Genomic DNA, 24,217 nt, shown 5'->3' on the forward strand with positions numbered 1-24,217 from the left:
GGGACAGGGACAAGGAGCGGGGGGCATGGTCTACGGAGGGACGTGGCCCGAGTAAGGGGAGGGACCTGTCTGGGAGAGACTGGGCAGAGGAAACCTGTGCGTGTGGGGGCGTGGCCTGGGGGGGCGAGGAGTGAGGCGAGGGTGGGACGCAGCAAGGAGTAGGGGCAGCCCGACGGTTAAGTGCTGCACTTCAGGAGCGGGGTTGTCTCTGGGAAAGGGGAGCGGCGGAGGCGAGCCGAGGTGAGAGGAAGGACATGGAGAAACTGGTCGAAGAAATCTGAGAACGCCCCCCTCTCTCCTTCTAGGGTCACTCCCTCCCCAAGACCTCCCTCAGACTCAGGAATTCATCTGGTGCCCAGGCCTCAGACTTCCAACCCATCTTTGGGTCCCAACCCTCCCCCATCTTCCCAGAGCCTCCTCTCTCACATCCAAGAACCTCCACCTTCAGATTCCAATCATCTGCCCTCAGATCCCCATACCTCCTGCTTCACCCTCAGTTCTGGTTCCCATACCCCCAAACCCCTGCCCTCAAGTTATCTCCCCCATCCTCCACTCAAATCCCAACTCCACTCCCCCAAATCCTTGCCCACAGACCCTTCAAACCCACACTTACACCCCCAAAGTCCATTCCACCAGACCCAACTCCCTTGGACCTCCCAGCTCCAGTGCCACAAACACCCCAGTCTTCAGCTAGGGCGCGAAGTCCTGTATCTGTTTCCTTCCTTTTTCTCTTTGTTCTTCCTTCTTGCCTCCCTTTCCTCTCCTCCCTTCTGGACCCCATGGAGCCCAGAGCCAAGAAGGTAAAGTTTCCAGAACCTTTGAGGCCACCCCCCACCCCACCCCCAACCCACTGAACGCCTAGAATCTTCACCCTGGAAGGATCCAAGCTTCCAGGATTTTCTCTCCAGCCTTGAACCCATTTATTCTTTCACCTTCTGAGTTGGAAAACCCTCCCTTGTGCAGACTCAGACAGGGTCCAAGGGTCCAAATGGGGCTCAGAGCCTTCCTGCAGTCAGCGCTGGGGAAGGGGGGTGGACATGGGGCTGGAGGGCCCAGAGGAGGAAGCAAGGGGCCTCCCTGGGTGGGCTCCTTCAGGTAGAACCAGACGCAACTGATCAATCTCCAGCAGAGTGTTGGGTACACAGTAGGTACTCAATCATTTGTGTAAAATGCTCAGGACACTGAAAGTTGATAGATACCAGGTGCTGAAGGGCCCTGCTAACTCCTCCAGCACACAGTGAGCGCTCGATAAATATTGAATGTGTGAGAGCATGAGCAGCTCACATTCCGGCTAGCTCTGCACACATCCCCTCACCTGCCTGTGGTCTGCCTGCCACTTGAGCCTTTGTTCCAGACGAACCATATGCAGGCATCAAACCCCGCTCAGCAGAGACCTTCAGCTCACACGCCCGACACATACAGCTGTAGTCAATGGCATCCATATGCACCCACACTTCATAAACACCCAGATTTGAGCCACATGTCAGACACACAGTCAAAGATAAGCAAGAAGAGGTTCACTGGGCCCCTGGCTGCGTGCTTACACGTAGCACACTGCAGACGCATGGTCTGTGGACACACTAGTGACTTCAAGATCACATTGCACAGGACAGCCAGTGCAAAGGCCCTGAGGTAGCATGCCTGCAGTGTTGCCTGGTGGGGGAAAGTGAGGGAGAGGGAGAGGGAAGGAGAAGATGAGGTGGGCAGCCACGAGGGGTGGTCTAGGTCATGGAGGACCTTGTGGACCACTGTGGAGGCATTTTCCCTGTGTGAAATGGGGGGGGGCTAGTGAGCAGAGGGAGTATAACCAACACTGACAGTTGGAGGCAATATCTTCACTTAGAGACATTACTTAGGAGGCAAGATTTCCTGGCCAAAAGACGGTGCTCATCCCAGGGTGGTGGCCAGGGAGGAATGGGAGGCAATCCTTGCCAGGATGTACTTTGCAGGTGGAGCCAACAGGTGATACAGCAGATGGGATGTCGGGGGGCAGGCAGAGCGAGGCCAGGGATCCCCGCCAGGGTTCCTGGCCTGAGCCCGATGGGCTGCAATACCTGGAATGCGTCACGGGCAGGTGGGGACAGAGAGGACCCAGGAAGGTTACTGCACACAGTCATCCAATAATGATGACCTATGGTCTGGCAGAGCCCACAGGCAGGGACATGGCAGGCAGCGTCTGCAGGCCTGGCTGCCATCTGGCCCACAGCTGGCACAGCTCTCCCAGAGGCAAGGGCCTCACCACCTGCTCCCCGCTCCAGACCAGCTGTGGGACTCACGGCCCCAGGTCAGAGCTGGGAGGCCTCCTTATAACCCCCAGGTGTTACAGAGGAGGAAATTGAGGCCTGGGGTTAGGAGATGCCTTGCTTTCCTACAGCGTCATGCTGGGGCCTCATCCACCCTGTCTGCCCTTCACCATAGAGTGGCCTCAGAGCAAGCTGCTGACACTCGGGCGCCTCCTTCTGCTTCTCTATAAACTAGAGAGGTCACCATCAAATAAATTCTCACAATCTTTGCTATTACCCTTACTTGTGCATCAACTTCTTATGAGCCTCGAGGCCTTGAGTGGGTTGCTCCAGCTCTACACATCAGTTTTCCCATCTTTAAAATGTCCTTGTGGGACAGAGCAGAAGCCAGGATAAAATAAACAATGTACAGTGCTCAGGGCCACTCAGGTAGTAGATCCTAACTCCATGCCAGCTGTGGGCATTTCCCCTCTCCCACACTCACTCTTCGACCCCCAGCCCTGCTTGATTTTTCTCTCTATCTAACAAACTCTGTATTTTAGGTTTCCTTTTTTTAAAATTGAGATATAATTCCCATGCCGTAAAATTCACCATTGTAAAGTGTACAGTTCAATGGCATTCAGTGCATTCATGATGTCATGCAATCAGCACCTCTATCTAGTTCCAAAACATTTCCATCACCCCAAAAGGAAACCCCATCCCCGTTAGCTGTCACTCTCTGTTCCCACTCCCTCATCCCCTGGTGATCACTAATCTGTTTTCTGTCCCTATGGATTTACCTATTCTGAACATTTCATATAAATGGAATGACATGTGTCCTTCTGGGTCTGGCTTGTTTTATTTTATTCAGCATAATGCTTTTGAGGTTCATCCACATTGTAGCATGTGTCAGTGCTTCATTTCTTTTTATGACTGGGTAATATGCCATAGTATGGGGATTTCCCTGGCAGTCCAGTGGTTAAGACTCTGCAATTCCATTACAGGGGGTGTGGGTTCGATCTCTGGTCGGGGAACTAAGATCCCACATGCCGTGCAGCGTGGCCAAAAAAAAAAAAAAAAAAAAATCCACAGTGTGGATGGACCACATTTCGTTTATTCATTCATCCATTGATGGACATTTGGGTTGTTCCTCTTTTGGCGATTGTGACTAGTGTTTCTGTGAACATGCATATACAAGCATCTGTCAGAGTCCCTGTGTTCACTTTTGGGAGGGGCACATACCTAGGAGTGGAATTGCTGGATCACAGGTTAGCTCTATAAGGAATTTTTTGAGGAACTGTCTTACATTTTCTTTTCTTTTCTTTTTTTCTTTTTTTGGCCTCATGGCGTGCGTGGCTTGCAGGATCTTAGTTCCCCAATCAGGGATTGAACCCCGGGCCCTCGGCAGTGAAAGCGCAGAGTCCTAACCACTGGACCACCAGGGAATTCCCTGCATTTTCTTTTCTTCCTTATCCTCTGTCATCTCCTCAAGGGATGGGAACTCTGTTTTCTTCCTGGCCACTCCACAGAGCCCTGGGCAGCACCCAGAATGTTAAGTAAATACACGATGCATGAACAAATCAATGTGACTCTTGGCTGAACAATAACTCTTAGGTTCTCTGGGATCTCAATTTCCATATCTGTGAAATGCGAATGGACTCAATCCTTCCCTTGGTAAGAATTAGTTCTGGGCTTCCCTGGTGGCGCAGTGGTTAAGAATCCACCTGCCAATGCAGGGGACACGGGTTTGAGCCCTCGTCCAGGAAGATCCCACATGCCGCAGAGCAGCTAGGCCCATGGGCCACAACTACTGAGCCTGCACTCTAGAGCCCGCAAACCACAACTACTGAGCCCACGCGCCACAACTACTGAAGCCCATATGCCTAGAGCCTGTGTTCCGCAATGAGAAGCCACCACCATGAGAAGCCCACGCACTGCAACAAAGAGTAGCCCCTGCTTGCCGCAACTAAAGAAAGACTGTGCACAGCAACGAAGACCCAACGCAGCCAAAAATAAAATAAATTAAAAAAAAAAAGAAAGAAAAGAATTAGTCCCCCTTCCTCCAAAAAAGCTGTGAGCCTGACACTCAGATGTCCACAGTGTAAGCACCATGGGCTGCTAACTCTCCCCAAGCAAACAATCACCAATTCTGCATTTCTTCCTCCCAGTGCTGCCTCCACAGATGCTCAATGGCCGGAACCTGAACAGCAGAGAAGGTCAAGTGCAGAGATGGGGAGGGGCTCCTGCAGTTACGCAGCAATGGCTTTGGGCTCTGCACCTTAAAGAGTGGGCCGTCTGGGAGGCTGAGACAGAGCCAGCTCTGGGGAGCCCCACCTCAGTTGGAGCACTGGGGGTAGACGCCATTCCACAGCCAGGCAGGGCCAGGACTGCTGCTTAGAGGTAAGCCAACCCCAGGGGACCTCATGCAGGGTGGGCAAAGGAGGCCCCAGTAACTGATCCCCAGTGAGAGTGGGCTCTGGGCAAGGGGAGGAATCCCAGCTTCCCCCGTTGTTACTATTAATAACATAGTAGCCACTATGGACCAAGTGTTGTGACATGTCCTCCCAGAAGCTTCTTCCTATGAGCCAGGGGTCCTGGTAGCTCCCCAGGACCAAAGTCACATGTGAGTGTCCGGCAGAGCCCAGCCTCACGCCAGATCCAAATCTCACCTCATTTCAAATCTACTCTCTTCACAGCTGACTCATCCCCTCTCAGCCTCAGTTTTCTCATCTTTAAAATTGGCGTACACCCAAGGGAAGTGAAATCGGGTGTTTAAACAAATACACATGCACACATGTTCACAGCAGCATTAGTCACGACCGCCAAAAGGAGGAAACAGCCCAAGTGTCCATCAACTGACGAATGGATAAGCAAAATGTGGTCCATTCATACAATGGACTATTACTCAGCCATGAGAAGGAATGAAGCTCTGACACATGCTATAATGTGGAAGAACCTAGAAAATATGCCGAGTGAAAGAAGCCAGACACAAAAGGTCACCTTTTGTATGATTCCATTTATATGAAATGTCCAAAACAGGCAAATCCATAGAGACAGAAAGCAGATTAGTGGTTGCCAGGGGCTGGGGGTGGGGGGTGAGGAGTGGCTGCTAATGGGAACAGGGCTTCCTTTTGGGAAAAACAGAAATGTTCTGAACTAAACAGAGGTGATGGTTGCACAATATCGTGAATGTACTAAATGTCACTGAATTGTTCACTTTAAAATGGTTAATTTTAGGGAGTTCCCTGGTAGTCTAGTGGTTAGGATCTGGTGCTTCACTGCCAAGGGCCTGGGTTCAATCCCTGGTCGGGGAACTGATATCCCTCAAGCTGTGCAGCGAGGCAAAAAAAAAAAAAAAGGTTAATTTTACATTATATGAATGAAAGGGAAGGGGCATAGAGGGGCACTTCCTTCCAGGATTGTGAGCAGGGCTCAGTGACAAATAAACACAGTTGCCCTTGATCTTCTTCTCTCTCGCTGTCACCCCAACCGGCCTCATTGCAGCGCCCCCTTGAAGTCAGATCTGCACCGGGTCCACCTTCTCTAACTTTACCTGCCGTCTAGAACGTTTCCTGCCTGGGTCGCCCTCCCGGCCCACCACCATAGCTATACCTCCTAAGATCGTACTGGGTACTCGGTGACCTCCAGACTTTGACCCTCGTCCTCACAACAACCTTGCAAAGTGGGGAAAGTGAGACTCAGAGAGTGGAAGCGTCCTGCCAAGGCTCAGGAGCTGGAAATGGAACCCCCAATCTCCGACCCCGAGGCTATGCCCTCTCCAGCACCCCATGCTGACTCCCTCTCCTCCTTTTCTTCAGGCATTCAATGAGCACATATTGACAGCCTCCTATGCCCCAGACCCTGTGATGGGCACGGAGTACATGCTCCAGACAAGGCTGAGACAGCCCTACCCCCAGGAGAACAGTCTCTCTGAAAAGAAATTGAACAAACGCCCTCACTGTACTGGGTTGAATGGTGTCCCCCCAAAGACATGTCCACCTGGAACCTCGAAATATGACCTTTTTTGGAATAAGAGTCTTTGCAGATATAACTAAGGTAAGGCTCTCGAGATGAGATTATGCTGGATTGGGTGAGGGAGTTAAATCCAATGACTGGTGACCCTAGAAGAAGAGGTAAATCCAAACAGAGAGAAGGCCGTGTGAAGATAGAGGCAGAGATTGGAGTGATGTGGCCACAAGCCAAGGAATGCCTGGAGCCACCAGAAGTTGGACGAGGCAGGGAAGGATCCTCCTCTAGAGCCTCCAGAGGGAGCACAGCTGCCAACACTTTGATTTCAGACTTCTGGCATGGCAGAAGGGCTGGTCAGTGTGGTCCCGTGCACCCTCCCATGTTCTTCAAACCCACCACAGGTCTCTTCCTCCAGGAAGCCTTCCTGGCTGCTCAGCAGAGATCCCATTTCCCCTCTGCCTAGTCTGGCTGCCTAGCCTGTGTCCAGATTGGGGCCTTGCCAGGCTTCCAGCCTCTTGAATCCAGCATTGGCTGGCAGCAAATCTGTCGGTGAATGAATGAATGAATGAATAATATTTTCTTGTGCTGGCTCTGCTCTGGCTTTCCTTAGTTTCTTCCAGCCTTGAAGCTCTCTTGGGCCTCCCAGTGTCCCCATTATCACCCCAGAACCCAGCCCCCACTGGCTTCTCCTACCGGGGGAGAGGGTCCCCACTTCGAGCTCCCTGTGTGTGACTTCTTCTAGGGAAGAGCAGAAAAACCCAACATTGAAGACAGATGGAGCCGAGTTTGCACCTTCTCTGCAATTTTTTTTTTAAGTTTTCAATGCCCAGAACTGTGCATTCTCGTGTATTCTCACCACACCTCTGAACAGTTATTAGTGTCCCCATTTTAGAGATGGAGAAGCGATGGCTCTTACGCTCAGCTAGTGGGAATGTCAATTGGTACAACCACTTGGGACAGCCGTTTGGCAATATTTGCTAAAAGGGAGTATTTGTACACTCTGTGGCCTAGCAATTCCATCCGTGGGCATTTTACGAGTGTCCTGGGGCTGCCACAACAAATGACCACAAATGGATGGTTTAAAACAGAAATTTACTCTCTCACAGTTCAAGAGGCCAGAAGTCCAAAATCAAGAAGTTGGGAGGGTTGGTTCCTTCTGAGGGCCCCGAGGGAGAATCATGCCTCTCTCCCAGCTTCTGATGTTGTCTGCCATTTTTGGCGTCCCTTGACTTGCAGCTATATCACTCCAATCTCTGCCTCTGTCTTCACGTGGCCTTCTTGTGTCTCTCTGCGTATTCATTTCTGTCACTTACCAAGATACTCTCATTGGATTTGGGGCCCACCCTAATCCAGTTTGATCTGGATTCTTAGCTAAATTCCATCTGCAAAGACCCTATTTCCAAACAAGGTCACATTCTGAGGTTCCATGTAGATATGAATTGGAGGGGATTTGGGGCACCACTCAACCCACTACAGGTATCCATCCAACAGAAAGGAGGACAGGGATTCACCAAAATATGTAAACATAAATGGTCATAGCAGCCCCAAACTGGAAACAGCCCAAAGGTTCATCAACAGGTTGATGGATAAACAGACAACGACATGTTCAGTGGTGGAATACTATGCAACAAGGAAAAAGAATGACCCACTGCTACATGTATCCCACAAGGGATCTCACCAACACTAAGCAAAAGAAACAAAAAGGACACATGTTGTGATTCCATTTATGTGAAATTCACAAACAGGTCTCACTAATCTGGGGTGACAGAGGTTGGGCCAGGGGGCCACCTGGTGGGGATCATCAGGGCCTTGGGGTGATGGAAATGTCCTATATCTTGATTATGGGGCAACAGGGGGGATTACATTTGTCAAAACTCATTGAGCACTTAAAATGCTATATTATTAAATGTAAAGTTTGCCTCATTAAAGCTGATTTAATAAACAAAAATAGGGAGTTCCCTGGTGGCCTAGTAGTTAAGATTCTGGGCTTTCACTGCCGTGGCCCAGGTTCAATCCCTGGTAGGGGAACTGAGATCCTGCAAGCTGCATGGCGTGGCAAAAAACAAAAACAAAACAAAACAGAAAAACAGGTTGGGGCTTCCCTGGTGCACAGTGGTTGGGAATCCGCCTGCCAATGCAGGGGACATGGGTTTGAGCCCTGGTCCGGGAAGATCCCACATGCCGCGGAGCAGCTAAGCCCGTGTGCCACAACTACTGAGCCTGCGCTCTAGAGCCTGCATGCCACAACTACTGAAGCCCGTGCATCTAGAGCCCGTGCTCCGCAACAAGAGAAGCCACCGCAATGAGAAGTCAGTGTACCACAACGAAGACTAGCCCCGACTCGCCGCAACTAGAGAAAGCCCGCGCGCAGCAACGAAGACCCAATGCAGCCAAAAATTAATTAATTAATTGATTAATTTTTTTAAAAAACAGATCGGATGGAGCAAAGGGGACAGAGGTCAGATGTGGGGCTGCCTCTGGGAAGTGACTGGAAGGGGGCACAAGGGAGCCCCTGGCGGCTGGTGGGTACTCTGTATTTGGGTCACAGGAGTGTTACCATTCATTGGGCTGCACAGTAAAAATGGGTGCACCTTGCTGTTTGTAAGTTACATTGGATTGAAAAGAAAAAACCTGGGGCTCAGAGAGGTAAGTAACTCACCCAAGGTTCCAGCAGGATAGTGTGAGAGCTGCCTACCCTGGAGCTCTCATCACCACCTCCTGGTCTCATCACCCCCTCTCTCCATTCAATCAACAAGCACTTATTATGCACCTGCTATGCACCAGGGGCTAGGGATTCAACTGTAAGCACACCAGACCCCATCCCTGCCCTTCATGTTCCAGAATATTCTGGAATATATATTCTAATGGGAAGGACAAACCTGAGACATACAAACCAATCAATGGCCAAGACCTTTCCAGATGTGATCATTGCCATGAAGGCAATGGGCTGAGAGTGACCAAGAGGGGAATGACTGCTTTAACCAGGAGGTTGGGGAGAGCCTCTTTGAGAAGGTGATGTCCCAGCTTTAATAAAGCAGGAGACAGAATGTTCTAGGGTGTTCTGGGACATTCCAGAACATTGTGGAAGGGCCCAGAATGTTCCAGAGTATTCCAGGTGGAGGTAATGTGTATGGATCAAGCCGGGTGCCTGAAAGAGCCTGAGGGACAGAGATGAGACCACATTGGCTGGGTTGACATGGGCAAGGCTTGGAGCTGGGAGGGAGAGCGTTGACAAAGATGTATTGAGAGCAAGCAGTGTGTGGGACACAGCTGTGACCGAGACTGCTCCAGTGTCGCATCTGGCAGAGGGAACATTTATTAAACCAATCATCACACAAGCAAAGAAGCAATAACTTAATTGTCAACATGATAGAGATTTGAGCTGGGGCGTAGTGATTTAGGGGGGCTGGGCTGAGCCATGAGATCAAGGAGGGACATTCGGGCTGAAAAGTTGGCTAGGAAGAGAACAGAGCCTTCCAGCCAGAGGGAACAGACTGTGTGGGGACCGTGAGGAGGGAGCGTACCAGGAGCCACTTGGAACCTGGTGGGACTGGGTGTGAGGGGGGTGGTGGACAGCATCACGTGACACAGGACCCCTGGAGACTTCAGTTTCCCTGTTGGGTTCACACCTGGCCCCAAGCAGGGACTTAAGCAATCCTCAGCTGGGATCTGGCCTGCACCTGCCCCCCTCACAGAAGAGAAAGACATGAGTCCCCATTCTTCCCTCCAAGATCTTACAGAGTGTCTGCAGGGACGCCTCCCTCCCTCCCTTCCCACCCCTAGGCCCAGAACTCAGGCCTGTCGCCAGGGAACCAGGACTGCAGGTTGCCGTGGTAACTCTCACTACCCAGATACATGGGCGCTCCTGCTTGTTGCCATGACACCAGTCACCCACCCACCTTCCACCAGGCCTGCACTGGGGTATGAGAGGAAGGCAGAGGGAGGGGCAGAGAGGGTGGCATCCCAGATGCCTTGCGGAGCTGGAGGGGAGGGCTGAGGACAGACGAGGAAACTGAGGCTCAGAGAGCTGCAGCAAGTCAGGACTTATCCGTGAGTAAGCTCTGTGGGGCCCTGCCCCTGGGAGGAGCCTCTGATGGAGGTGAAGGGCTCCCTCTCTCCTAAGACTCCTGAAGAGTCTTCACTGAGCACTTGGGGCCCCTTCTCCAGTGAAGCCCTCAGAATGGCAGGTTATGTGAGTAGGTATTACTTTCCTCTGAATGTACACACACACCTTCAACACGCATACCCATGCACCTGGAACACCCTCCCTTCTCCCCGGATTCTACCCATCCTTCAAAGCCCAGTTCAGCTGCCACCTCTTTCAGGCAGCCACCAGCTTGGAAGGGAATCCTCTCTCACCTCCACACATCCACAGAGCTCACAGTTTCTACCCGCACCATATGGCATTACGCATTCCACAACTATGAGGGATCCGATCTGGGCCCAACCCTGGGCTGTTCACTGGGGTTTCAAGAACTAATGCACTGGGGACTTCCCTAGTGGCGCAGTGATTAAGAATCCGCCTACCAATGCAGGGGATGCAGGTTCAAGCCCTGGTCCGGGAATATCCCACGTGCCGCAGAGCAGCTAGGCCCGTGCGCCACAACTGCTGAGCCTGCACTCTGGAGCCCGCGAGCCACAACTACTGAGGTCGCGTGCCACGCTACTGAAGCCCACGCGCCTAGAGCCCGTGGTCCGCATCAAGAGAAGCCACCGCAATGAGAAGCCCACGGCACTGCAACCAAGAGTAGCCCCTGCTCACCGCAACTAGAGAAAGCCCGTGCGCAGCAACGAAGACCCAACGCAGCCAAAAATAAATTAATTAATTAATTAATTTTTTAAAAATAATTAATGCACTAGGGAATTCCCCAGCAGTCCTGTGGTTAGGACTTAGTGCTCTCACTGCCAGGGGCCCTGGTTCAATCCCTGGTCTGGGACCTAAGATCCTGTAAGCCATGCAGCAAGGCCAAAAAAAAAAAAAAGATTTAATGCACTAGACACACAGCAGCATACAAACAAAAGTCTCTGCCCTTGCAGCTCAGTCTTGAGAGAGGGGAGGGAGGACAAAGAGACAAGAATCAGTCATAACTTTTCAGTTCCAAGGAGCCCAACACAAACTGGCTTAAGCCAAAAAATCAAGGATAAGATGGCTTCAGGCACAGCCTGATCCAGGACTTACAGCAAAGGCATGAAGATACCGTCTCTTTCCATCCCTCTAGCTTCAGACTGACATTCTCCCAGCTCAACAACCCCACTTAACAGGGAATGTCTCTCTCCCAATAAATCCCACCAATAGCAGAGGAAGCTTGGGTCATGCTGCTCAACTTCCCCTGAGCCACATAGGTTTGATCAAACCAAACCAGAGTTCTGTTAGAAAGGAAGTTGAGGGTGACAGGTGACAGGTAGATTCCTACCAAGTCTATGATGGTGTTCTGAGCAGAAGGAGCAGCTACAGCAAAGATCTGGAGGCTGGAACATTGATGTCCCTTATGTCTTCAGACTAAAAGTTTGGAGGAACATAAGAGGTGGTGGCTGCCAGCTTGGTGAGGATGAAAAGCCCTTAAAAGGTAAGCAGAGGAGGTACTTCCCTGGTGGTCCAGTGGGTAAGACTCTCACGTGCATGCCGCAACTAAGAGTTCACATGCCACAACAAAAACAAAAAATTCCCGCATGCCACAAGTTAAAAAAAAAAAAAGAAAAGGTAAGCAGAGGAAAGTTAGGTGGTGTCCGAGGGCAACAGGGAGCTTGTAGGAGAGGGACAAGGTCAGACTCCGTGTAGAGAATGGACTTGACTGGGTGAGGCTGCTTCTGGGGTCTGAGAGGGAAACAGGGAGACACGCAAGCAAAAATAATTACTGGTCACCTGCTCCATGCCAGGTCACATGTGAGACCCTAGGGAGCTGCCTTCATGGAGCTCATAAAATTATGTTAAAGGAGGCTGACATTGAAGCAAATAATTATTAATCGACTGTAAATGTGGTAAGCACAGGGAAGACGAACAGGGAGCTGAACATGGGTATAACAGGGGATGCTGGCCCAGTCTGGGGTGGTGGGGATGTCTTTGGTTGAGGAGGAACCCTTTTCGTTGAGAATTTTGGTAGAACAGGGCTTCGAGGGTGTTCCTGGCAGAGGGAGATGCGAGTGTAAAGGCCCTGGGGCTGGAAGGAACAAGATAGGTTCGAAGGATCCAGAAAGAACCCATGTCAGCAAACAAAGCCTCTGTAGAAGCGGTTGGAGATGCTAATTGGGCCAAGTCATTGGGGTCCTTGTTGGTTCATGTGGATATTTGGGCTCCTCATGGCAGCACTAGACCCCAGAATGGGGTGATGTCTAGGATCAGATTTGCTTTATACCAACAGCTCCCCAGCTGCTGCCTGAAGCTGGAGGGTGGCTGGAGGGGAAGCAGGGAGCTCTGAGAGGAGATGGGCACATTTGTTGGGCAAGAGATGATGGCAGCTTGGACCTCGGCTGTTGCCATGGAGATATAGAGAAGCATGTGGGCTGGAGGCTGAGGGGACAGGCCCTGCTGATGGGATAAGGTGGAGGGAGGACAAAGAAAAATCAAGACGCCACCCAGCTGTCTAGAGCCATTGAAATGGGGAGGCCAGAGGCAGGGCAGGTCTGCAGGGGAAAGGACGGCCAAGGTTCCCTTTGAGCTGGACTGAGGAATTAGGGTAATCATTTAAATAGATAATGGTGATAATTGCACAACATTGCAGAGGTACCTAATGCCACTGAATTGTACTCTTAAAAACTGGCTAAAATGGCAAATTTTATGTGATGCATATTTTCTTACCACCATGAAAAAATAGAGGAAAAACCTTAAATGTACATCAACTCAAACTAAAGAACCAGGAAACACAGTCCTTGAGTCGCACTAGCCAGGGCTCTGCAACACCATGTGGCTGGGGGTGGCGCAGACAGAACATTTCTGTCATCACAGAATGTTCTACTGGGCAGCGCTGGCCTGCCATCACTTCTCACCTCTGCCCAGGTCTTAGTTCCTGGTGACGTTCCCAGGGCTGCTCTGAAACCCCACACTGGGCCCAGAAATGTACTCAGGGGCCTAAATTGCCTTTATGTTGAATCCTGATGCTCTTGATATCAGGCAGGGTCCTGGCAGCAAGCAGGAGCCGGTCAGAATGGAGGATTCAGGAGAGCAGTAATAAAGGGGATATTTACAAAGGTGCAGCAGGGTTGGGTAACTGACATGGGGTGGTGCAGCACACAGGATGGGCAACAGTGGGGAGCTGTTAACACACCCAGGCTGAAGGCTCACTTTGTGGAGTTGTGGCATTGGGTTGGAGGATGCAGGGAGAGAAACCCCCGACTTCTCACTCCTCCTTCCTGCCACCTCCTGCTGGTGGTCCCCCGGCTGACTCTAGCAGAGGCTGAGGGCCCAAGTGAATCAACCTCCTGGGACACAGGGCGGGGTGAAGGGTGGCGGGGCAGATAATCATCCCCACTCAGCTCTCTCTAACTCACCTTCCCCCAACCACTCACCCATCACCCACAGGCCTCCATCAGCCCTTGGAAACTTCTGCCACATTGACCACCGTGTCCCTCATCCCAAACTCTTCCCAGGAGATGCGGCCCCCACCAGCCAAGAATCTCTGGTTGCCAGCAACAGAAACAACTCTAGCCTACTTAACCAAAAGATATATTGGGAGGATCTTGGAGAGTCTGCAGAATGGACAGGAAGGATGGAGTGTCATGGCTGTGGCCTCATCAGGGTGGGCTGTTCCTGTCCTACAAGACTCCTCTTGAATGCAAAGTGCAGGAAAGAACACCAAGTCTGGACCTCTTGGGTAAGGAAGGGGAGAGAACCTGTGGACAGGACCCTGAGACTGCCCCCAACGGGGCAGAGCTCCATCCCCAAAAGAAAGGCGGATGGAAGCCAGGTGGCGACAAAACTAACAAATGTCCTCTTCAAGATGTGACCTGTCCATTTCACAGGAGCCACGTGGAGGCCCAGGAAGGGGCACTGACCCACCTGGGCCAGGCAGGTGGCACAAGCCGCTTATCCAGAGTCACCCCTAGTTAGGAATGTGATGTGCGCTGGGTAGCAGAGGGGCTGTCCTTCCAGGTGTCAGCTGGTTCTCACCACTCAAGCCACGGGGAGTTCCCGAAGTTCCCCTCCCCCATCTCAGAAAGGGCCTGGTGGGCAGGGATCATGGCCACGCTCAGACCACTCCCCAGGAGGCAGGTGGAAAGACCAACAGAAGCAGGCTCAGTCCAAGATGGGTTTTATATACATGGTTTATTCCTCCCTACCCCCCGTGCTGCAACTCCCAGCATGGAGCTACCCACCACCTCCTCTCTTGGGGGGGGCCTCCTCTCACGAGGCTACATCGCCGGTGGTGGGGTGGGGAGAAAGGCGGAAGCCCTAGAACAAAGCGGCCCCCATGTGGCCTCAACCCCCCAGAGAGGGGAGAAAGGAGGAAGGCAGCACAGAACTGGGGTTGAAATACTCAAGAAGCTACACGATAGAAGACAAAAGTAACACGCTCTGGGGAAGGGAGGTGTGGAGGAACCAAGGTCAGATCCCGCCCCCCAGCAGGGGCATGGCAACCCCAGGATGGGGGGGAGGGGGGAGGGGCAGGACTGGGGAGAGAAGAAGAATCTGGGGAGAGGAGGAGCCCAAGGACCGTCCCACCCTGACCCGGACCTCTAGGCAACGGGCAAGTGAGACCCAAGGAGCTCCTGAACTTGGCAATGGAGGCCTACAGCTTGGTCAGGTCCAGCTTCAGCTTGTAGGGCGGGGGGTTGTCTGCAAAGGCGTGCGACGGGGGAGGGTACAGGGGCCAGTCTGGCTCTACCATAAAGCCCTTGTGTTGCTCCAGAGACAGGGGCTGCAGGGGAAGGAAGAGGGAGCGAGGGCTATGAGTCCCCAACCTGGCAAGTCCTTCCCACCCATGATCTGAAGTCGCCCCTACTAAGGGTGAGAGTTGTTTCCCCCATTTCATAAGGGAGTGAAGAAACTTGCCTAATGTCACGCAGCAAGTCAGGGGTCCCTGCCTCCATGGGAGAGGGGGCAGCCCTATCCAGACGAGGGAGCAGTTCTCCTCCCACCCTGCCTGTGGGCCCCGCCCACCTGGAACTTGAGGTGCTGGCCGGGTGCGGTCACCAGGGTGGAACAGCTCAGCCACAGCATCACCAGCACAGAAAGAAAGAGGCAGCAGGCCAGGATCCAGCGAGGAAGCCCGGAGCGCCTGCCCCAGCCGGCAGGCACTCTCAGTGGCCCTAGTTGGGCCAGATAGTCACTCCCCTCCGGCCCCACCCCCCTCCGCCATCCCCAGGGTTCTGCCACCCACCGGGACATGCAACTGAGGAAGTCGTTGTCCTGCAGCTCATCGGACTCCACCTTGGCCTTGCTGCTGGTCTTGACTCGAATCTTGGCCTTCCTTACCTTGTCCAAGGGGCCTACAGGGTCTGAGAGAATAGGTCACCTCTCAGCAGCCTCCAGGCCTTCGCCAAGAGGCGACAGCAGCCATGGAGAACAGAAAGGAGGCCAGGACCTGGGGCAACGGGGCATTGGGTCCTGGAATAAATCAGAACCCTGAAAGATGGACCACGGACCCCTGGGAGATGAACCATGGAACCCTGGGAGATGGACCAAGAAACCCCAGGAGTTGAGAGATGGAAATCCCAATCCTCAAGGGTTCATTTGTCAGGAGAACCCCCTGTGGCAGTGGAGCCACCTGTGGAAGGAACACTGGTCTAGGCTTGGACCTTACCAACATGCACCTCCAAGGCCTCAGGGTGAGATCCCCGCCAGGTCACTTCCACTCGCTGCAGACGGGCCCCCTCGTGCCCCAGGCTCTCTACCACAGGCTGGGTCTGGGCCAGGAACGATACAGCACAGAGAAGCCTTTTAGAAAGGCACCATCTTGGCCCTAGGAGGCACCTCTCTGTGCCCCCTGTAGGTTACATTGTCCCAAGCCCAGCTGGCACCTAGTTCCACTGGGGACAGAGAGGACACCCTCTATGGAGCTGTGGGCTGTGATACCAGGGATGTTGTTCCCTGCTAATGTGGGGCCCTAATTTGTCTTGCTCCTAAAGTAGGGATGTGATCCAGGGCATGCCAATAGAATCACAGGGATTGGCTGAGAAGTTATCACATGACTCAACCAGGGCCAATCAGCTTAGTTAAAACCTCAGAGAGGTTGTCATCTAGACCCTCAGGCAGCCACCCTGCTGTGAGGAGGGATGTGCTTGCCTGAGAATGAAGCCACCAAAAAGGACAGCAGAGTCCAGCGGTGGAGTGAGACACTGAACCCCTGGATCCAGCTGTGCCTGAAGCTTGTTTCCTGTGGACTTTGCATCCCATGAGCCAAGAACCAACTCATCCCACCTTCTTACCCTGACCACCCAACCACTACTCTAGTGTGGCCCCTGCCAGAGCCCTCACCTGGAACACCACCACCTTCCCATTGTCAGTCTGCAGGTAGTATGTCCAGGTGGAGGAGATGAAGCCCTGCGCCGAGTTGACAAGGTCATTGCAGAGGGTGGAAAACAAGTCCAGGAGCGAGAGGGCCCCACTTGGAGCTTCCAGGACTTTTCTCTGCCAAGGGGAGGCCCAAGGCACAGAAATGTCACCAATGTAGGGCATTAACCAGTGGGAGGGGAGCTGGGAGAATTCATTGTGATCAAAATTCACTAAGTGGTTTGAGGCAACAGGGCTTCATACAATGAACACAGACCTCAGCACTGCATTTGGCTGACTGTGTGCCCTTGGGAAAGTGGATTGCCCTCTCTGAGCCCTGAAATGGGGATGATTCTCTTCCCTCGTGGGGTTGCTATGAGATTTCAACCAGACAATGGTACAAGTGCCTAATATGTAGTAGCTGCTATTATTAAAAATGTCACCATCATTGTTCTTATTTTGACAGCATCAGGAGAGAACTCAGAATAGGAAGAAATGATAGTGCACTGTGCTTTTATGAACAGTGAAAGCCTGGAAAGGGTGGAGGAAAACGAGTGAAGAGAGAAAGGGCTTTCTGGGGAATCCCAGCCCATGGGTTTCTGGCTGTGATGAAGGATTTCCTGTGCCTCAGTTTCCCCTGATGCAGCGTTTTCTAGACTCTCTCACAGACTATGATAGGTGAGCAGTTATTATTTCTCCCTGGAGTGGGGAGAGGGGTACTACATGTGTGCTTGGGAGGCTGCTCCTCCCTGCACCTCTGTTCTGAGCCACCCCAGATGAGAGTGGCCACTTGTTCATCACAAGGAGAGTGCTTAGACCAGTAGCTGGTATGTAGGTGCTCAGTAGTCAGCTCTTGTGGCACTGAAGATGAGGGAGGTGAGGGGTGGTCACAAGCCCTAGTGGCACTGGCTTTAAATCCCACCTCTGCACAGCCCTGTGTGACCTTGGCCAGTTGCTCTGTGGGCATGAAATCAGGATGACACTGTCTCAGGTGCCTCCGGGTGGCCCAAGGAATTTAGGGCAGGCTGAAGTCAGGCCTGGACCAGGACAAATGCTTGCTAAATAATGTAAATGGTGGCTGTTTTGGCGGCAGGGGGGGCGGGGAGGGGGAGTACTTCCCATGTCACAGAGATGATAATTGAGTCTTGAGATGTGAAATGGCTTAATCAAGGACACCCAGTAGGCCCCGAATGGAATGGAGAGCCTCAGAGACGCTGGATATGAGTGCAGCTTTGGGGGGTAGAGGGGGGGAGCGTGGGGCCACAGGTGGGAGGTCGCCCACCTTCTGCTCCAGCTCAGGCTCGGGCTCGGGCTCCGGCTCTGGATTCTGGCTCCAGCAGCCCTCGCTGCAGGCCTGCTGCTCTGTCTCCTTCACATAGGCCTCCACACAGGCTGCAAGAGGCAGGAGAGAGTGACTGGGGGGGACAGCCCTTCCCAGGCCACCTCTCCCCACCCTGGCCCACCCATCCAGCCCTTACCTGCTTCACACTCAGCCTGTGTGGCATTGGGCTTGGAACTCCTGGCCACGAATCGGCAGATGGAGAAGAGGCGGCAGCCTCGCTCGCAAGCACTGATCAGGACGGCCCTGTTATACGCATTCGCTTTCCGGGACTCAGTGGGGTCCTCCTCCAGCTCCTCCTGGAAGCGAAGACGTGGGGCTCAGGCCAGGGGAGGGGCAGGAGGAGGGCAGCACTGGAAGCCCTCATGTGAGGAGGTAGAAGATTTGATCCCCCCCCCAGATCTTCTAAGGGGATTGGGATGAGGTGGGGAAGGAGGCTAAGCATATTCGCAGGGTCTCTTGGCTCTGAGGAGGAGAGAGGGAGAGGGGGCTTGAGAAAGAGAATAAACAATGGAGGTTGCTGGGTTTGGGTAATGGCTGGAAAACTGGGGAAGATGGAGGGAATGGTCCCCCCCAAGGCTCCAGGGAGGAGGGATTCTCAGGCCTGAAGAAGGAGGGGGGGCTCAGAGGCTTTGTCACCCTTCAGGCCTGGGAAAATTGGGATCCGACTGCGGGGGGCATGAGGATAGGAGCGGGGGCTGGTAGCTCGGAGGGGGAGGGAGGAGGATGTGGAAGCTGCTAGGGTAGAGGGGGAGGAGAAGGGGACTGTCAGGCCTGAGGAAAGTGGGGGTTGGGCGCCCCAAGGGTCCTTGCGCAGCAGTGTGGAGCCAGAACCCTCTAGGTAGCGTCAGGAGCCCCAGCCTCCTCCCTGCCTCAGGCTTGGAGAGACTCCCGCAACACCGAATTCATCGGAAGGACACGCATCCCTAAACCCTCCCCCATCAGAGGGACCCCACGGCCCCTCCCCTGCGGAAGGGACATCCCCATCCTCACCGGAGGGACCCCCGACCCCTGCGCTCACCACCATCGAAGGAACGCCAGCCCTTCCCCCACCAGAGGGACCCACCCCCATTGGAGAACCCCCTTCCCTGACCCCTTCCCCCTCCGAGGAACCCTTGCCTCCCGCTCCGAATGGGGGGAATCGCATCCTCTACCCATCCCCCATTGGAGAGATCTCTGGTCCTCCCGCTGGCGCCGCATGCGCTTCACCTGAGCGGGCTGCGGATTAGGGTAGCGGTCTCGGCACCGCAGCTGGCAGCTCTGCGTGTCCCCGAGCTGCAGGGCGAAGGGGTCGCGGGCAGGCGGTGCGGGGGTGGCGGGCGGCGGCTGCAGCAGCAGCAACAGGAGCGGCATCAGGGCGACCGAAGCCATGGCCAGGCCGGGCGCAAGGAGCGCGGGGGACGCCGGCTCCTGGCAGGCGCGGAGGATGCGGCGGCGGCGGCGGGGACCGGGTAGCTGACGTCACCCGAGCGAGGCAGCCTGGGAAGGGGGGGTGGGGGATGCGGAGAACGGGCGGGGGAGCGGCGCTGCGGCACCGTCAGTGTGCGGGCAGGGCGAGGCAGGTGGATCGTGGCCCCTGCCGTCTGTCCCATCTCGGGGGTCCATGACACCTCCCTAGTATCCACGCACGAGGGATCTCAGCCATCGCTAGGGGCCAAAAGGAAACAAATAGGGTGGTAGGATGGGGGAGAGATCTATTCGCCAGGGAATCAAGGAAGGCCTGCCGGATAGGCAACGTTGGAGCTGGCCACGCGAGGAGGCCGAAGGAACAGCGAGGGCCCTGAGGAGGGGATGAGCTTGCTGGAAAAGGAAGTAGGAGGGCGGTGGTCGTGGCTGGAACCCAGCCAGAGAGTGGAGATGCAGGGTCGTGAGTGTCGCAGAGCTGTGTTAGAGAAGGCCTTCTGAAGGTCTGTGTCATCATCTACTTTGGTACCCAAGTCAGAGATCCGATAACGTGTGCACAGTTTGCCTCCTTTAGGAAGCCATCCCAGACCCTCCAGGGCTCCCCCAGCCTCTCCTCCCTCTGGCCCAGCCCTGATCTACAAACCTGGGGGATCTGGTCCCTGCTCCCCCAGACTAGGGGCCCCGCGGCCTGGGGCTGAGAGGGAGGGGGCACAGAGATGCTGATAGGGGTGATGGGGTGCTGCTAAAATTTCTAATTCTCGTGGGAAAACTTGGGACAAACAGGAACACTTCTGACTTCCATCGCACTCCAAGGTGACAAGAGTGTAGCCCCATGAATCTTGGGTTAGGAGGTCTCCCTAGCTTCCTCTCCGGCAGGCATGGGAGTGGGGGCTCCCCTCTAAGCCTGAGACCTTGCAAAAATGACACCCTCCCTCTTTCTGGCGTGCCCCGCGCAGGTGTCTGCCGCCTGCGCATCTTCCATCCACCCTCTGCCTCAGCAGACAGGGCGGCAGCCACTCGGGGTCGGCGGGTCAGAGGACGCCGTAGGTTCCGGCCGAGGAGGAGGGGACTTGGGGGGGGGGTGATGGCTGGCACGCCCCCTCCCCCGGCCGGCCGCCGCGCTTTCATCTCCGCGCCTCGGCCAGCCCCCACATGGCTTAATCAGGCGCGGCTGTGCCTGGCGGACCCTGAACATCTGGATCCCCGCGCGGCCCCTCCCCCGCCCCGCCCCTCCCGGGCTAGGCTGCCGCGACCCTGCGGCTAGGGCCTCCAGCCTGCGGTTTGCGCGAGAGCCAGGGAACCCCGCATCTAACCTACCGCGCGCCAGGCCTGCGCCTTGGGAAACAGCCATTGGTTATGACCAATACTGTCCCCCGTTTCACAGGTGGGAAACCTAGTCCCCAGGACCCCTCCGCAGAGCCAGGATTCAAGCCCACACATGTCAATTCCAGAGCCCAGCGCGCTGAAGCCTTCCACAATTACTGTTCTTCATTCATTCCAAACAAAACACTTCCCAAGTATTTTCTTGTAACAACCTATAAGGAAGAACTGGCAGCGTTGTCCAATTTACAGCTGAGGAAATTGAGGATCAGGGTGGCAAAGGGGGTCGGCCCAGGTGACAAGCGAGAGAAGCCAAGAGAGGTGGGCAGACCCCTGCCAAGACTAGGAGGTGGGGAGTCAGGGGAATCGGGCTTAAGAGGCGCCTCTTAAACCACAACAGGAAGGAAGGATACCCGCGCCTTTTTAAAAGCGGAAGGGGAAACTGAGGCTGGAGGAGTTGGGACGCTGGCCTAGGTCGCTGGAGAGGAGTGAGAGGATTTGATTGCCTCCCACTCACCCCCTTTTCCGCTGCAAGAGGCCGCCTGGGGCGGGAGCGGAAGGAGGACTTGACCCCGGCCCCCCAGGTGAGCCCCCGAGCCCCTCCTGCCGTTCCCGAGGGAGCAGGTCCAGGTGAGGGGCAGGCGGGCCGGCGGGCGGCCGGGGTCGGGTTTCAGGAAATCCGCCGACATTCCTTCGGGGCTTAAGAGGGAAAGTTGACTCGGCGCCGCCCCTCGTCCCCCCCACTTCCTACCCCCCGGGGCGGCAGGCGGGGTGGGGGGCGGGGGGGAGGGCGCTGCGGCCGGCCTGGGCGTGAATCAGAGGCCGGCCGGGCGTCCGGGAAGCGGCGGCCGAGGTCAGGGCGGGCATCGGACAAGCGCCCTTTATCCCTTGCCGCCCTCGCCACGACCCCGCTGACCCCCACCCCCAAGCCGGGTACAGCCTGGGGAGCGGGCACGGCTCCCTGGCGCCGGCGGCTTGCAGACAGTGGGTGGGGGGAGGGGAAGGGGCACAACTGTCACCCCCAACATAGCTGGCGCCTCCTGGAACCCAGACGTCCGAGGTTCTCCAGCGTGCGGAGAGGCAGGGAACCCAGGCCTCCGAGGCCCGGTAAACACTGGCCCTGACCTAGACACAGGCAGCTAGCTCTTCACTCCTGAGATCTCACCTCCAATGCCTATGGGGTCTGGATTTTTTAAGCATAGACTGCACAAAGCTTGGGACCCAGGCAACCCAGCTCCCCAGGCTGAACCTCCAGGGTGGAAATGATAAAGCCCCACCTTCTCCTGCACACATGTCCTGAACCTAGGTTCTGCTGTCCCAAGCCCACATCCAGGCGAGACCCTCACTGTCCCTGCTTCCTGGGCACACTGGCCTGGAACACAAGGCAGCTAATCCCATACTGAGGGGTCTCAACATGGGAGAGGCAGCTCTGTGCCCTCCTCAATCCCAATGGGACCCTGAAGGGGCTGTTACCACTGCCTCTCCCTGGGGCCCCCTCAGTGCCCTGGAATTATGCAGGGAGCTGGGCTGGAGGGTCTCCCCCAAGGTAATCCTTAGGTGCAAAGACTGAGGAGCCCCTCCCCTATGTGGGGCCCTCCCTCCATCTGCCACCTCAGTACACTCCCAGCCACCTTCAAGGACTTGGGTCAATATTTGCCCGAAGTTCCATCAACGCTCGTTCCCCTTCCTGCACAAAGAGGTGGTGGGACTGATGAGGAAGGGGTTAAGCCACCTGGAGAACCAAGGGCAGGGAAGGGTGCACCTAGAGGCCAAATCACTTTCCTTAAAGTCAAAGGTTTGAGGTTAAGGTCACCCAGAGGGCAGAGGGCATGCTCCAAGGAGGGGCTGGGTGAACAACCCATACCCTTCTACAGGTAAGGACCAGAGAGGGGTGGCTACCAGGTTAGCTCACACCGCAAGTCCAGGGCCTGGCTGGGACCCCAGACAGCATGATTCACTGGGACTGAATTTTCTTGCTACTCTGAGGGACTGAGAATTCTCCATCCTTTCATTTTGCAAATGTTCACTGAGCTCTTCTCCTGTGGCCCTCACTGGGCCCAGCATGGGGTCCTAATGGCTCTCAGTGTGCTCACAGTCTAAAGAAAATGTCTCAAGAGAAAGATGATGTTCGAAGAACTGTGTTACAAAGATAATTTAAAAAGAGGAAGGGGATGGAGGGTGCCTGGGAAGGTTGGGGGACCCCTCTGAGAATACTTGACCTGTGACATGATGGAAGAGAAGGTGCTAACTGGGGGAAGATTTGGGGGAACTGCATCCCTGCAGGGGGAAAAGCAAATGTACAAAGACCCCGTGATAATAAACAAGCCTATGTGTTTGGGAGAAACGGGGCTGCAGCAGCTGGAGTGGAGTGAGGGAGAGGAAGAAGGAGGATGAGAAGAGAGGAGAAAAGGAGGGGGGAGAGGGTGGCAGGGCAAAAAAGACCTGCTTCGCTTCTTTTAAAAGCTCCTTCTGCCTGCTGTACAGACAAGGGCAAGAGGATTTACCCAGGAAGCCTAGGAGGAGGCTGGGCGGCATCCCAGACGGAGATGGTGGGGCCTGGAGCCGGATGGGGTGGAGGAAAGGGGTCCGAATCTCAGAATGGGGATGTGTTTTGGAATCAGCCAACAGGATTTGCTGATGGATTGGACGTAGGGGATGAGCAAAGGAGAGAGTTGTCACGCGCACCTCCAGGTCTCTGGCCCGAGCATCTGGGTGGATGGGGGAGCCTTTGCCCGAGACTGGGGAATGACTGGGGAGGAGCAGAGACTAGGGAGGAAAATAATCAAGATTTTGCTCCAGAAGCCTGAAGTCCTCCAGGAGGAGGTCAAACGTTGCAGGACAGAGGTTGTGGGGGAGGGGGTGGCATAAATCCTGGAAACACAGTTCCATCCAAGAACTGCCACCTCCACTTAACTCTCTGGACCACCTGGCAGGTGGGACTATGGCCCCATTTTTCAGAGGTGACAAACTGATGCTCCAAAAGAATGTGCCCCCGGTGCCAGACACTATGCTAAGTGTTTAGACCGTGGAGCCTTCTGCTACATTGCAACTTCCCACAGAAACCCTTAGGCTGGCTAGGAGTCACCCACTGTGCTGAGGAGGAAACTGAGGCAGAGAGGCCTGGTGTGCCCCAGTAAACGACAGTGCAGCATGCCAGGGCTTTACTCTCTCCTTCACAAACCCATCCAGAGTCCAGAATGGGGGACTAGAGGGGTGCACCCCGGACTCCATCCTTTAATCCTCTTTTCTGACAGTCTGAGGTCTGAGTTGGGGACCCAAGTAGCAGGAGTGGAGGGCAGCCGTGAGCAAACGAGATGGGAACTCCTGAGCCCTCCTCAGACACTTTTACCCCTTTGGCTGGTTAGGGACCAAGAGGGAGGGTCCAGGTCTCTAAGGGAACCTCTGGAAAGGGGAGTTAGAGCCCTTCCCCTCTGAGGGCACGCGGCTGGGGGCAGGGCTGCGACTCTAAGAGCCGGGCTGAAGGCGGCCCCGGAACTCTCATTTCAGGCTCCCCCTCCACCGGGGCCTTGGAGGTCT

At 54.7% G+C, this 24,217-nt stretch overlaps 1 protein-coding gene across 3 annotated transcripts; it reads right to left on the reverse strand.

The window, feature by feature from the left end:
* Positions 1–14,434: 14,434 nt before the first annotated feature.
* Positions 14,435–19,426, reverse strand: TMEM59L (transmembrane protein 59 like). 3 transcript variants are annotated; one of them, XM_036845993.1, is made up of 8 exons: positions 19,166–19,422; positions 18,096–18,255; positions 17,900–18,009; positions 16,603–16,755; positions 15,929–16,031; positions 15,506–15,623; positions 15,286–15,403; positions 14,435–15,043 (listed from the first exon to the last, which is right to left on the reverse strand). In XM_036845993.1, the coding sequence occupies exons 1-8, from the start codon at positions 19,325–19,327 to the stop codon at positions 14,915–14,917; spliced, it is 1,053 nt and encodes a 350-aa protein (XP_036701888.1). In that variant the 5' UTR covers positions 19,328–19,422; the 3' UTR covers positions 14,435–14,914. The 3 variants fall into 3 exon arrangements, with proteins under 3 accessions (XP_036701888.1, XP_036701889.1, XP_036701891.1); XM_036845994.1 differs by having other exon boundaries at positions 14,439–15,043; positions 16,603–16,668; positions 19,166–19,423; XM_036845996.1 differs by lacking the exon at positions 15,506–15,623 and having other exon boundaries at positions 14,439–15,043; positions 15,286–15,434; positions 19,166–19,426.
* Between the last annotated feature and the right edge of the window lie 4,791 nt (positions 19,427–24,217).

The sequence above is a fragment of the Balaenoptera musculus genome, chromosome 3 (assembly GCF_009873245.2).
Source record: "Balaenoptera musculus isolate JJ_BM4_2016_0621 chromosome 3, mBalMus1.pri.v3, whole genome shotgun sequence".
NCBI lineage: Eukaryota > Metazoa > Chordata > Mammalia > Artiodactyla > Balaenopteridae > Balaenoptera > Balaenoptera musculus.